This window comes from Penicillium concentricum (assembly GCF_028827145.1).
Source record: "Penicillium concentricum strain IBT 3081 chromosome Unknown utg000002l_segment0_segment0, whole genome shotgun sequence".
In the NCBI taxonomy this organism is placed as follows: Eukaryota; Fungi; Ascomycota; class Eurotiomycetes; order Eurotiales; family Aspergillaceae; genus Penicillium; species Penicillium concentricum.
Genome location: NW_026622755.1, coordinates 8994020 through 9006389, shown reverse-complemented (window position 1 = coordinate 9006389; position 12370 = coordinate 8994020). Strand labels below are relative to the sequence as shown.

General features: G+C 48.9%; 5 protein-coding genes across 5 annotated transcripts; 2 read left to right on the top strand and 3 right to left on the bottom strand.

Annotated features, from left to right (window-relative positions):
* Window positions 1-100: 100 nt before the first annotated feature.
* N7517_007140 (dimethyladenosine transferase) lies at window positions 101-1505 on the top strand (the record flags this gene model as incomplete). The annotated part of the gene is made up of 5 exons (XM_056724870.1): window positions 101-242; window positions 300-337; window positions 396-617; window positions 673-737; window positions 818-1505. The coding sequence occupies 5 exons, from the start codon at window positions 101-103 to the stop codon at window positions 1503-1505; spliced, it is 1155 nt and encodes a 384-aa protein (XP_056581120.1).
* An 80-nt stretch (window positions 1506-1585) lies between these two features.
* N7517_007139 (GTPase-activating protein GYP1) lies at window positions 1586-3806 on the bottom strand (the record flags this gene model as incomplete). Its single annotated transcript, XM_056724869.1, has 8 exons — window positions 1586-1750; window positions 1807-1899; window positions 1951-2834; window positions 2886-3370; window positions 3428-3544; window positions 3625-3634; window positions 3708-3723; window positions 3786-3806. The coding sequence occupies 8 exons, from the start codon at window positions 3804-3806 to the stop codon at window positions 1586-1588; spliced, it is 1791 nt and encodes a 596-aa protein (XP_056581119.1).
* A 428-nt stretch (window positions 3807-4234) lies between these two features.
* N7517_007138 (Nucleotide-binding alpha-beta plait) lies at window positions 4235-7290 on the top strand (the record flags this gene model as incomplete). Its single annotated transcript, XM_056724868.1, has 6 exons — window positions 4235-4275; window positions 4334-4612; window positions 5616-5749; window positions 5817-5980; window positions 6035-7058; window positions 7157-7290. The coding sequence occupies 6 exons, from the start codon at window positions 4235-4237 to the stop codon at window positions 7288-7290; spliced, it is 1776 nt and encodes a 591-aa protein (XP_056581118.1).
* A 121-nt stretch (window positions 7291-7411) lies between these two features.
* Window positions 7412-7895, bottom strand: N7517_007137 (uncharacterized protein; the record flags this gene model as incomplete). The annotated part of the gene is made up of 2 exons (XM_056724867.1): window positions 7412-7566; window positions 7733-7895. 2 exons carry the CDS (start codon window positions 7893-7895, stop codon window positions 7412-7414), a joined length of 318 nt encoding a protein of 105 aa, XP_056581117.1.
* A 1029-nt stretch (window positions 7896-8924) lies between these two features.
* N7517_007136 (transient receptor potential ion channel family protein) lies at window positions 8925-11135 on the bottom strand (the record flags this gene model as incomplete). The annotated part of the gene is made up of 2 exons (XM_056724866.1): window positions 8925-9226; window positions 9299-11135. The coding sequence occupies 2 exons, from the start codon at window positions 11133-11135 to the stop codon at window positions 8925-8927; spliced, it is 2139 nt and encodes a 712-aa protein (XP_056581116.1).
* Window positions 11136-12370: the final 1235 nt, after the last annotated feature.

The following is a 12370-nucleotide window of genomic DNA, read 5'->3' as shown; positions in this document are numbered from 1 at the left end:
AAAAAGTTCCGCCCACATTGAAGTCGGTGCTTTGTTGCCGCAGGTTTTCTCTCTGGTTTCTTTTGATATTTGTCAAATTCCGGAGGCTTATTACTACAAGATGCCCAAGGTTAACAAGCCAAAGCGCAATAGCGCTTCGCAGGGCATGTCAGATGCTGCTGCCAAGACAAAAGCTGCTCACAGCATCTTCAAGATGAACACTGATATTGGCCAGCACGTTCTGAAGAACCCTGGTATTGCTGGTAAGGACTGATTTTCACTGCACTATACCTTCTCTATCTAACACGGTGGATATCTAGCTGCAATTGTGGAAAAGGCCGAGCTCAAGCAAAGCGATGTGAGTTACAAAGAACATGGATTGGCTTAACAAACACTAATAGTGTGTGAATCAACAGATCGTCCTCGAAATTGGTCCCGGTACTGGTAACTTGACAGCCAAGATTTTGGAAAAGGCAAAGAAGTGCATTGCCGTCGAATTGGATCCTCGTATGGCTGCAGAAGTCACCAAGCGCTTCCAGTCCACTCCATACCAAAAGCGCCTAGAGGTCATTCTTGGAGATGTAATGAAGACGGAGCTCCCATACTTCGATGTCTGCATCAGTAATACTCCCTACCAAGTATGTCAACCTCAATTCTTTTCCAAGGGTTCTTCCCGAGTCTAACAGAGTCAAGATCTCTTCTCCTCTCACATTCAAGCTCCTGGCTACATCTCCGGCGCCTCGTTCCTGTGTTCTCATGTAAGGCCCCGCCAGCAAGACTGGAAGTTTCGAGGGATGTTCTGTATAATTGAGAGCTAACATGTGAACCTCCCATACAGGTTCCAACGTGAATTCGCTCTGCGTTTATTCGCCAAGCCTGGCGACAAACTTTACAGTCGACTTTCAGTCAATGCGCAAATGTGGGCCAAGATTGATCATATCATGAAGGTTGGCAAGAACAACTTCAAGCCACCGCCGCAGGTCGAGTCAAGCGTCATTCGAATGGTCCCCAAGAACCCACGGCCACAGATCAACTACGAAGAGTGGGATGGTCTTTTGCGAATCGTTTTCGTGCGGAAGAACAAGACTCTCCGGTCTAGTTTCATTGGTACGACAAGCATCATGGAATTGCTAGAAGCAAACTATCGGACATGGTGTGCGCAAAACGACATTCCTGTGGAGGATGGCCCGGTTGAAGTCGCCAATGACGACCCAATGGCAATGGACATGGGCGATGAGCAGGAGGAACAAGCTGCCGATGAACCGGCCGACGAGGTCATGGATATGGACGATGACGATGTTCCCGATTTCTTCAAGGCGGACACAAATGCCCGTCTCGAAGCAGCACTCAAGAATGGAGCTTCGCGCAAGAAGCGTGGCAAGGTTGCAGAGCTAGTTCGTGAGAAGGTGCGCCAGGTCCTGGAGGATGACACTGATCTTGGAGAGAGGCGCGCGAGAATGTGTGATGAGAATGATTTCTTGAAGCTGCTGTGGGCATTCAACCAAAAGGGTATTCATTTCAACTGAGCGAGAAAGACCATGTCTGCCCTGGGGGAAAGCATCCGAAAATAGAAGTTGAAAATTCGGATCATGAATTATGATTACTATCAATAAAAGATACCATTTTCAGGAGGTTCATCACCAGCCGGCCGGAGGTGAGCACGCGAGTCCTGAAACAGGCTCTGCCAGATAAATGCTTCGCTAAGTAAGAGCTCAATGTCTTTCTCGGTCCAACCCTTCGTTGGCAATGCTTGGAGGAACATCATGACCTCCTGGGAGAACGTTAGTTCCTGTTTAATAGTGGCAATATTTGATTAGAAACTCGTACCTGGAAATCCATCTTGACCAATTGATCTGTCCATTTGACCAAGAATGCAGCGCAGACATAGAGGTGGAATCGAGAGAAGCCCTGCTCCTCAGCCTAGAATGACAATCAGTATGATGCAAAGCAGTCCGTTGGGGGGAAACGAACCATGTACGTGTCCCACATGCGTATCGTGTTTTTGATGCTCATTTCCCGCATGAGCAAGCAGTTCATCCATCGGAAACTGAATTGCATAAATTCCACACCTTCTTGCTCCAGGTGCTTCGCGAGTGCTGCATCGATGCGCACTGTCAAGTCTCGCAGCGCCCTAACCTGTCGGTGAATGCCAGGCTGAGCATATATGTAGTTGTCTTGGATACCATCCAGCAGCTTTGTCAGACACCAAAAGGTGTCCGCTTCCACTGCATCTAGCACACTCCGGGGCAATTGACCTGGGTCCATGCCTTCTTCGACGTTCAGATCGGTTATGTAAACGCCCAGGAAGACCTGCCAGAATGGTGTGACTAGATCATTGATACCTTGAACATAACCACTTGCTGGGTGTCGGATGGCCCAGAGATAAAGGATGCGTTCTAAAGACCGCTGGGTGGCTTCATAGCCGTACAGCGGAATGTGGGGGCTGGTGCGTGGAACATCAATACTAATCTGGTGCCAAACCGCCTCATCAAGTCCTCTGCCGCGGCCCTTTGTCGAAGAAGAGGGGTTTGCAGAACTTGCTCCGCTACCTCGGTCAAAGGCCTGCCGGACTCCGTCAAGGTACTCCTTGCGCTTCCGTTCCAGAGTGGAGATGCGTCGTTCACTATTTGTAGGAAGATACCCAAGAAGAAGTTGCCAAGTCATTGGCCGCACTTCTTCTGGCACACCTGACCAAGCGAGATCCCGCAGCTCGGTGGGAGATACCGTACTGGCTTGCAGGATGCGCTTGAACTTGTTAATTCGCGTAATGCGACTCGAATGAATGTCCCTTTCTTTGGGTGAAGCATCTATAGGTGGTGGGGAGTGATTGATCAGGTTCAGAGCATTGGCAGGGTCTATAACTGTCAGCATGCTCCAGTGTCTTTCGGTCATGCACTCATACATACCTTGTAAGATGTCCTTGTATTGGGGCCGGAGAATCTTCCCATCTCCCTTGCGAGCTGTTGGATACATCGGAGCACCACGCTCTTCCGCAATATCTGAACTATTCGCGCGTTGCCTGTTGGCGGCGCTTAATCCGTACCCTAGTGTTGAGGGGTTGCCTGCTGCTCCACCACTGAAATCAATATTCTGGGCCTTCAAAGGCGCGGATCTTTTCCTTCTCATGCTAGCAAGACTAGGAAGCCCGAATTCATCTTCATCATCATCGTACACAATCTCGTCATCGTCATCATCTTCATCTTCATCTTCAGTGGGGTCACGACTCCACTCGTTGACCCCTTCCGTCATCATGCCGGGGTAGGGTTGCCGGGGAGGTGAGGCGACTAGGTTTCCTGGCCTGCGAGCTGAGTTCGATGCAGCATTTGTAGCAGATGGTTTCGGTGGTGTTCTCGGGCCTGAGTGGGAGGAGGTAGGTCTGCCAAAGAAGACACTTGTCAGTCATCGTTTCTGATCAATTGCTGGATCTGTAGGATGCAGGATAACGTACTGTACAATATTGGCATGTGAGTATGATGCGCCAACCACAGTATTCGAGCCATAGAACTTCGATGGTCCCTGATTTAGGGACGTACTTCGGCCAGCCCAGAAGGGCGATTCGGTGCGTCTTGAAGAGACATTAGCATTCGATAGACCTAACAGCCGTGTGTATAGCTGTAGAAGAGGACATAGAAAGTTTCCACTTACTCCGACTTGTCTGTTAAATGGGACGAAAGGCCATGTAAGCTATAGCTGCGATTAAAATGCAAGGGGAGACAATAGATACGAACCAACCTGGACCATTTCCTAGGAATGCAGTTAGCTCAATGTCACAGATTCAAGAGAGTCTTATAGGGAGTTAGACATACCTGCCCTTTTTTGTTCGCCATCGTATGGTGATTCTGAAAGTGGTGTGCTCATGCGGGAGTCTAATACACGTGCGGGGTGGCACTGTAATAGAATGAATGCTGTCTATCCTGTAGCCAGGCCATGTAGGAAGGAAATAGAAAATCAATAGAGCATATTTGGGACAAATAGACTCGAAATGAAAGGCAAATCAATGCAACACAGGTTCTAAAATGTATAGATACAAAATACGTAGCTTTCACCTCGAGTCCCGTGGGTGATCGCAACGTATTATGTAATCAGTCCGCTTGGGGATTCCCGCGGTGGACTTCTCAACTTCTTCATCCACTTGTTCTCACATTTTCCGCGATTCTTGTTACTTTAGTTTTGCTTCTACTCTGACAGACTAGGGTTGCACGTGTTCTTGTGACTACATCTCTTATTGCTCTTATTGACCGCTCACTATTTTATCATGGCTGACCCAGAGGATGGAGATGATCTCTTTGCTGATCTGTATGTATTCTACTGAACTCTGCATTGAATAAATTCTAATCCGGTTTCTTCTTTTTAGCTACGATGCTGATGACTCTACCAACCGTACTACTGCAGCAGTCGAGGCGCCAAAGCCTACTGATCTAGGCGCGACCAACCTTGCACCTGCTGGAGACTCTGTTGGCCAGGATTTCGCACCTGCCCCTGTTGGCACATATGAATCGCACCCTGCCCAGCCTTCGGAGTTTGACCCGGGTTATCACAATGGCTCTGGAAACGCTTATGGCGCCCCTGCCACTACCCAGGCACCCCCTCCTGCCGAGACCGAGTCTCACGGAACAGGGATCAAAGAAGACGGGTAAGTCCACTAATCGCGTTTCTTTTACATCTATCTGCTCGAACTCTACCCCAATTGCATTTATCTGTCTGGTTTTGGGCTTTACCGCGTCGGTACAAGCCTGCGTGGTACCAATTGCTATTCATGGGTTTCGACTACAATTCTGGGTGCAGGAAGGAGTCTCCTAGCTACGGGTTAAAATATCTCTGGGCTGTGGACTGTGGGCTGTTTGAGGAAAAATTCGCCGATTATTTGGTGGCGCATGCATTTTCAAAGGAGGGAAAACAAAATGCGGGCTTGGCGACCAATGAACATGTCTCTTCGAGGAACCAGCACACAACCACCGACGTCTGCCACAAGTGATCTACAATTCACATTGGGATACCCGGCATTCGCTCCACGGAGTCAAGCGGAGGCTCAAAGGGCACATTGCCTGGAGTCTTAGATGAAGTCAATCGCTTGCACAAATCAACCACACGCCACCCACGGACCTTTGTCACGAACGATTCATATATAGTACAGCCGATACTATATAGTTTCCTGTCGATATACCTTGATAGGGCAGAGCAAGAAGTAGCTATCTAGCTTGGGACTCTGTGTTAGACAAGGCAAAGGTTTTCACGGGTCAGACAGACAGACAGTGACAATTCACTTTTTACGACTGAAATACTTGCACCTCCACGCTTCTCATCTCGCCTGTCTCCGGCTTGAGCAATCCAGAAAGAGAGGGACATGAATTGTGCATCCAAGCCCATGTAAACCAGTGGGCTTGACGTTAAATCCCGGTCATGAACATGAAATTTGCTCAAGACCGTACAAGTATACATTGACAGTGACTATGAGGTACAATGATCATGTACCGACCTAGCACGTGCCCTGTCTGTTCTAGGGCAATGTGCTCAGAATAGCGAGGCTTTTCGCACGCTCGACTAGCCCATGAATAGCAATACCTGGCCACTCACTTTTGCATATTGATTTGCTTCCTTTGTCTTACCCATTATCATTTCTATCACATTACCTTCAGCATCATGTTGCTCACTGAATATCGTTCCCCGGGCCGTTCCATGTTCTTTTTTTTCGATGAGCCGCCGCTGACCGATGCAAATGGGATTGTTAGAAAAATGTTCATTGGTGGTCTGAACTGGGAAACTACAGACGGTATGGATATATATCTTTACTACACAGAAACGCGTCATTTAGCTAACATATCTTGGTATTCATTCAGAGTCCCTTCGTGACTATTTCTCTCAATTCGGTGAGGTTCAGGAGTGCACCGTCATGCGGGATAGCGCCACTGGACGCTCTCGCGGCTTTGGCTTTTTGACTTTCCGTGACGCTAAGACTGTCAATACTGTGATGGTGAAGGAGCATTATCTGGATGGAAAGATTGTAAGGACTGCCTCACAATTAGACAAAGCAAACTGTTGCTGACAAATATTGAAGATTGATCCCAAGCGTGCTATTCCCCGTGATGAGCAGGAGAAGACTTCTAAGATTTTTGTTGGTGGTGTTAGCCAGGAGGCTACCGAGCAGGATTTCAAGCAATTCTTTACGCAGTTTGGCCGTGTTGTGGATGCCACTCTTATGATGGACAAGGACACTGGACGTCCCCGCGGATTCGGTTTCGTCACTTTCGACGGTGATGCTGCCGTTGAGAAGGCTCTCTCCCGTCCTCTTGAGATTCTGGGCAAGCCAATCGAGGTCAAGAAGGCCCAGCCCCGTGGCAACCTGCGCGAGAACAACGATCAACGCGGCGCCGGCGGCGGCCACCGCAACGGAGGATACCGCGACCAAAACCAGAACGATGGAGGTCAGCAGCAAGCCGCTCAGCAGGGACAGGGTAGCTCGATGACTCCTCAAATGATGGCCCAGTACTGGCAACGCATGCAGCAGTACTTTACTATGATGCAGCAGTCAATGGCTGCCGGTCAAGGGGGAATGCCTGGCATGAACATGAACGCTATGAACATGAACCCCGCTATGATCGCGCAGATGCAACAAATGCAGCAGATGCAGATGCGCCAGCAGCAGCAACAGCAAATGGGTGCCCAGCAGCAAGGTGCTATGAGCCCCGGCCCTCAGAGCCCTGGCTCCCAGCAGGCTATGCCCAACATGATGAACCCCACTATGATGCAGCCCAACCAAGCCAACGTTCCCGGCGGTCCAGGCAGCGATTGCGCTAGCCCCGTTCCCAACGCCGCCGCCATGGCCGCCAACTACAACAACGGAGCTGGAACCCCAGCCAGAGGACAAACTGGACCTGGATACAACGCCACCGAGCAGATTGCCTTTGAGCAGCAAAAGTATGAGCAGCAGCAAATTAATCGCTCGATGGACCCTCGCGGTTTCTCGCCTTACCAGCAGCAGGGTGGCCCGACTTCGTGGGAGGGCATGTACGATGAAGTCCCTCAACCTCACGTCCCGACCGGACCAGCAGGTATGAGACGCATTGGAAGTTCGGGTAGTGGTATGTGATTCTTACGAGTTTCTGCATATTGTGTCCCTTTCATCTCAATTCCGTTCCTGGTTTCCTTGCTCTCATTGACTAACACTTCTCTCAAACAGGAACCACTCCTCAGCCCCAGGGCACTGCTCCCCCTAATGCTCCCACTGGACCCCGTAACGCCGGCAAGCCTGGTGCGAACTACCGTGGTGGCGGCCGAGGTGGACACCGTACCTACCACCCCTACCAGCGCTAAGCTGCTCGTTGTGTGCTACCTTCAAATGACGCATCTACTCCCTTCTCGTTTCAGATCCGATTTCGTTTCTTTTATGTGTTTTTTAAGTCTTTTTTTTACCTGGGGCCAGCGAATTTGGGCCTCATGGATTGATAATTGTGCGGCCGCCAGCGAAGGCGAAGTTGGGGCCCGGCGAACTGGTTGTATTGGCGATTTCCATACTCTTTGTCTTCGTTTCAAGGTTGTCTCTGGTTCGGTGCTTTCGTGGGCAGAGCTTTTGTTCGCCAGTGTCGAGGTCTGGGAATCAAGGCATGGGTCGAGGTTTCTCGTGCTAACCGGGAGGGAAATTGTTCGGCGATCGGTGAAAGCGAGTCTTTAACCTTCGTTCAAGCTCGTTGATACACTACCTTTTGTTGTGAAGTTAGCCTCACAATCAAGAGTCAAAAGTGTTCATTCGAGTTACGTTGTAGATGATCTTGAAGGGCGTAGGGTGTAGGGTTTTCGCTGCTGGGCCTTTGTTGCTGGGCTTTTGTTGCTAGGTAGCAGGGTTCGGAGCTCCCCAAGTCATTGTATTTATGGGTGGGAGAGCCAGCGCGATACGACCCAACCAAGCCACGGAGGACCATTTCATGTATTTTAAATAACGATTAGGGGGCTATAAACACTTTTAGATAAATATTCATTTATTTTCGAGATCAGGATCATTGTTCATATGGTGCGATGATCAAATTAAATGTATGGGTTGTCTTTGAGATAGGGCCACACAATCCACGTGACATAGACAGGATTCCCCAGTTCGTGACCTACGAATAACACTCCAGCCTTTGTAATTTACGGTTACTTCAATCTGAAAGATACAATTTTGCATTAATCTTCAATATTCAGCTCTCCTTGAATTAATGTATTGCCCTGGCAATGTTGATGATTTGGTGATCAATCAAATGCGCACCTGGGCTAGTGTTCATAAATTTGTTGGAAGGTTTGCTACCCTACAATGTAAGCTTCCAACTTCCAACACTTTAAGAGAGATATATACAGAGAACATCTTCATGGGATTGCTCAGATAGATGACTCTCCTCTCTTAGTAGGTCTATTTGTTTATCTATCCATCCATCTCGCTTTCGCCATGCATGTCAATGCTTCTATCTATAGACTTTTATCTCAAAGAAAGAACAGAATACTCGACTCTAACTTCGGACTATTGTTAGGATCACTGTTTAAAAAATGGACCAACGTGAGAGATCTTTTCGCTGCAACATACTCATCTTACCAGGGTTATAAGACTACGAAAAAGATCCAGGGATTAATAACTCAATATAGAAGAAATGCTCATCAGGGTGCAAGCTGTAATATAAATGATAGATGGTAAAGATGATAATGAATGAGGTATGTATAGAGACAAGATGAAAAAAGAATGGATGTAAGTGATATCACACAAGAAGAGACATCTAAAGGCGGGAAGATCAATAAATGCCCGCCATTTTCAAGCACACGCTAAAAACCGTCAAAAAAAAGTAACTCCCAAGTCACAGCGCGTGTGCCCGATCTAAGAATGTCGAGCAAGGTAAAAAATATGGAAGCAAGAAGAGGTGTAACGTCATATCGAGTCTGTGACGCCTTCGTTGGTTGTTTTTTATTGTTTTTTGTTTCTTTTTTTAATATGCCATCCCGTAGCCTGGAGCTGCGGGCCGACGGCCTTCGAGAGAGCTTCGCGAATGGTGGCTGTCGGGACTCGCACTGCGCCCGTGTGCCACGCCGTAGTCGTTGCGGACTAGGCCAGCGCGTTCGTCGCTGCCAGTTGGTCCAGCTCGCTTGGGTTCGTCTCGGTAAGACTCGTATGGGCCGTTGAAGTTGAAGTTGCTCATCTCGGCGTAATCCTTGCGTTGCGGGTGGTCCATAAGAAGGGAGTCTCGGGCGTCCAAGGGAGTCAGGTCGTCGAGGTCGCGGTTTGCTTTTTCTATAAGAAAGTAATCGTTAGTGTATGTACATGTTGGGATAGAGCTTAGATCAGAAAGTAGCTTTGACTTACCAGCTTCTCTTCTCCGCTTAGCATGCGGGTTCTCGCGGCAGCAATTGATGATGGCATTGACTGCGATGAGAATGGCGAGAACTGCAGTGAGAGTGGACTGCACGACAATGAGGACAATGCCAGTGACAGTCTTTGTTGTTTGGGAAAGGCCAAGTTCTTCGACGAAGACCAGGACGCAAACAATGGACAGAACACGGACGACCTGGACGGCGATGTTGATTCCCATTGATGCCTTGGTGGCATATGGGCGGCTCCACACCAGGAGTCCCAGTAGAAGGATCTCGCAGGCGAGCTGGCCGGCACTTTGGAACAAACCGTGGCCCTCGCCACCGGCGATGATGCAGCCCTTGACCAATGCATACACAATGACGGGGATGAAGAGCCACCAGAAGTCCTTCTTGTAGTTATCGTAAAACAGACTGTATTTTTTCCAGGTTTCCTTGTCCTCGTACAGGCTGGAGGCATCTCCCTCGGCCTTTTTGTACTTGCGAGCCATGTAGACAATGCGAATGGCAAAGAAAAGAAGAACCGCTGTGAAGATAGTGAGGGTTATGGCAGCCAGCGTCTTTGCTGCCCACGAGTCACCCTTTCGTAGTTGGTAGACACAATATAGCACCCAGATACTGTAAAGCACAAGGATCATGTTGGTGATTGTCCGCGCCATCAAGCCCCAGTAATCTTTCCGGAAGTCGGATAGCTTGTTCGGGAAGTTGCCATACAGCGCCCACAGTTCCAGTATGACCTTCAATAGAAGAATACCGACGACAACCACGGCAATCACGATGGCAAAGATGAGGAGAACAGTCATGAAAATATTGGCAGAAGGAACCATCAGGTCCTGAGCGAGTTTCTTCAGGTCGTTAACCGTGCTCGAAGAGTCACTGTCCCCACTGTCTGAAGAGCTCTCCGAAACACTGGCATCGGCGGAGGCCTCAACCGAGCGAGCGACCATCTCGCCGAATTCGAGGGTATAATCCCAACTCCGTTTCGTTGTGTTGGTGGATGATGAGCTACTGTGGGTGGCAGAGGAACTCTTCAAGTACTCATAGCTTTCAGTGGTCAAGTTACCGCCAGTGGCCTCCCGGAATTTGTCAATGGACTGTTGCATGCCAGCCCAAGGGATCAAACCAGTACTCCACATGAAGTTTGAGGAAAAGCTGCGATAGACAGGAGGGTAGGCAACACTGAGCATGCCATTGGTGGCCATGGAATGGAACCAGCCCATCACATCGCCAAATCCAGGGCTGTTGGACGGTGATCCAACAGTTCCCGCCGAGCCGAGGGCAGAGACACCGCTCAGTGCTAGAGCGCCTGCCGCAATTCCGGCCGAGACATATTTGACCGCGCCGACATCGACGGTGTGGCCGTTGGACAATTGAGATTGGATACACGCCACGTTCTTCTTCTCTTTCTTGGATGTAAGGACAAGCTTTGCTTGGCCATCCAAGTCGGGAATTTTGAATGCGATACCAGGGATCTGGCTAGCATATTCGGACGGAACCTCCATGGATCCGCTAGCTTTGAATGTACCCTTGGGAACGGGGCAGAGTTCGTCCACATGGATCTCGTCGCCGCAGGGATCAAATTCTTTGCTGTAGATTTCGTTGCCATAGGCAGTGACGGTGATAGCCGCCTGCACCTTCTGTTCCATCGCGTTGGTACCAGCCACGTCGAAGACAACTACTCCAGTGGAGCGAGTGTAGGTAACATCCATCTTTTGGACGTTGATTGCCGAATCGGTCATGCACAGGTTGAATCCGTTCGTGGATAGTACGTCTGCTGCCAGGGCTTGAGGCACCATGGCCAGGCCCAGCAGAGCCCATATGTAGTTCTGCATGTTGGCCGAGCACAATTGATGTTCGATATACGTTATACCAATCCAAAATCTAACAGTTTGAACCAAGTAGGCGCGTATTCATCAAGGGTGTAGGGATCGACTGGCGCGAGGATCGGGCGAGTTGTAACGATATATGGAATGACTGTGGGTAAGTCACAGGGGAAAAAAAAACCAATAGGTAAAGCAGGGTCAACCCGCTATAGAAAAGAAATCAAAAAAGATAAATAATACGTCGAAAGGGTCGCAAGGATGAGGGATTGTGAGACACCGGTTTTCGCACCAGCTGTAAAGAAACAATGAACGAGAGTAGTAGGAGAGAAGAAGCGATTGGAAATTAGTGAATGATATTATCCCCTCTCACAATGCGATAATCAGTTGAAAGGAGGAAAAGAGAGGAAAGTCTCGACCGTAGAGAATTAGAGAATTACGACCGATCAGTCTAATCTTGGGCCCCTGAATTTGGGACTGATTGGCCCCCCCCCCGTTTCAGTCTAGGCCCAACATTCGGTATGTTACTATTTTCATTAGATTTATATCTTAAATTTATGTTACCAAGATATCGTCTAATTCTATATTAAAAGGAATTGCTACTAATATTGAAGGTAAACATGAACATATTAAAGCTTTCCTCCAGACTTGACCCAAGGTTGTCTCCCCTCAGGTTACCGGGGTTCCAGCCAAAGTGGCGCTAAAGTTCTCCAGTCCACCCATGGAACGGCAGAACAGTATCTTGGGCAAGGGATTGCACTAAAACATAAACGCCACACCAGCCACACGGGATGTCAACCTGATTCGACCATTTAAATTAATTCACTTAGTTAACGGTACCTGCAGACCCAGTTGACTATAACATTCTTTTTATCGAACATCCCTATATATGCATGACGTGTACTACTCGAGGGGCATGGGAGAACAAAGCTGCAGGGCTCAAGCATGACTGGAGCACGGATCGAAGATCCTCGCACAATCCCAGTTCTAGGCTTATTGGTGGACCCCCTTACAGGCTTCTGGATGGACACATAATGTTCTTGGTGAAAATCGTGTTACGATGCGTACGACCAATCCAGTTAACAGGACTAGGAATCACATTTTGTATCGCGCACTGTGAATGTGTTAAACATCAAATTTGGGGCCTATGTGGGTTCACCCTATGGTCCCATCAATGTGAGACAGGGCCAAGCGCTGGGGTGCCACCCTAAATCACAGATGTCTATTCTTATCGCTTTCGATAGCCT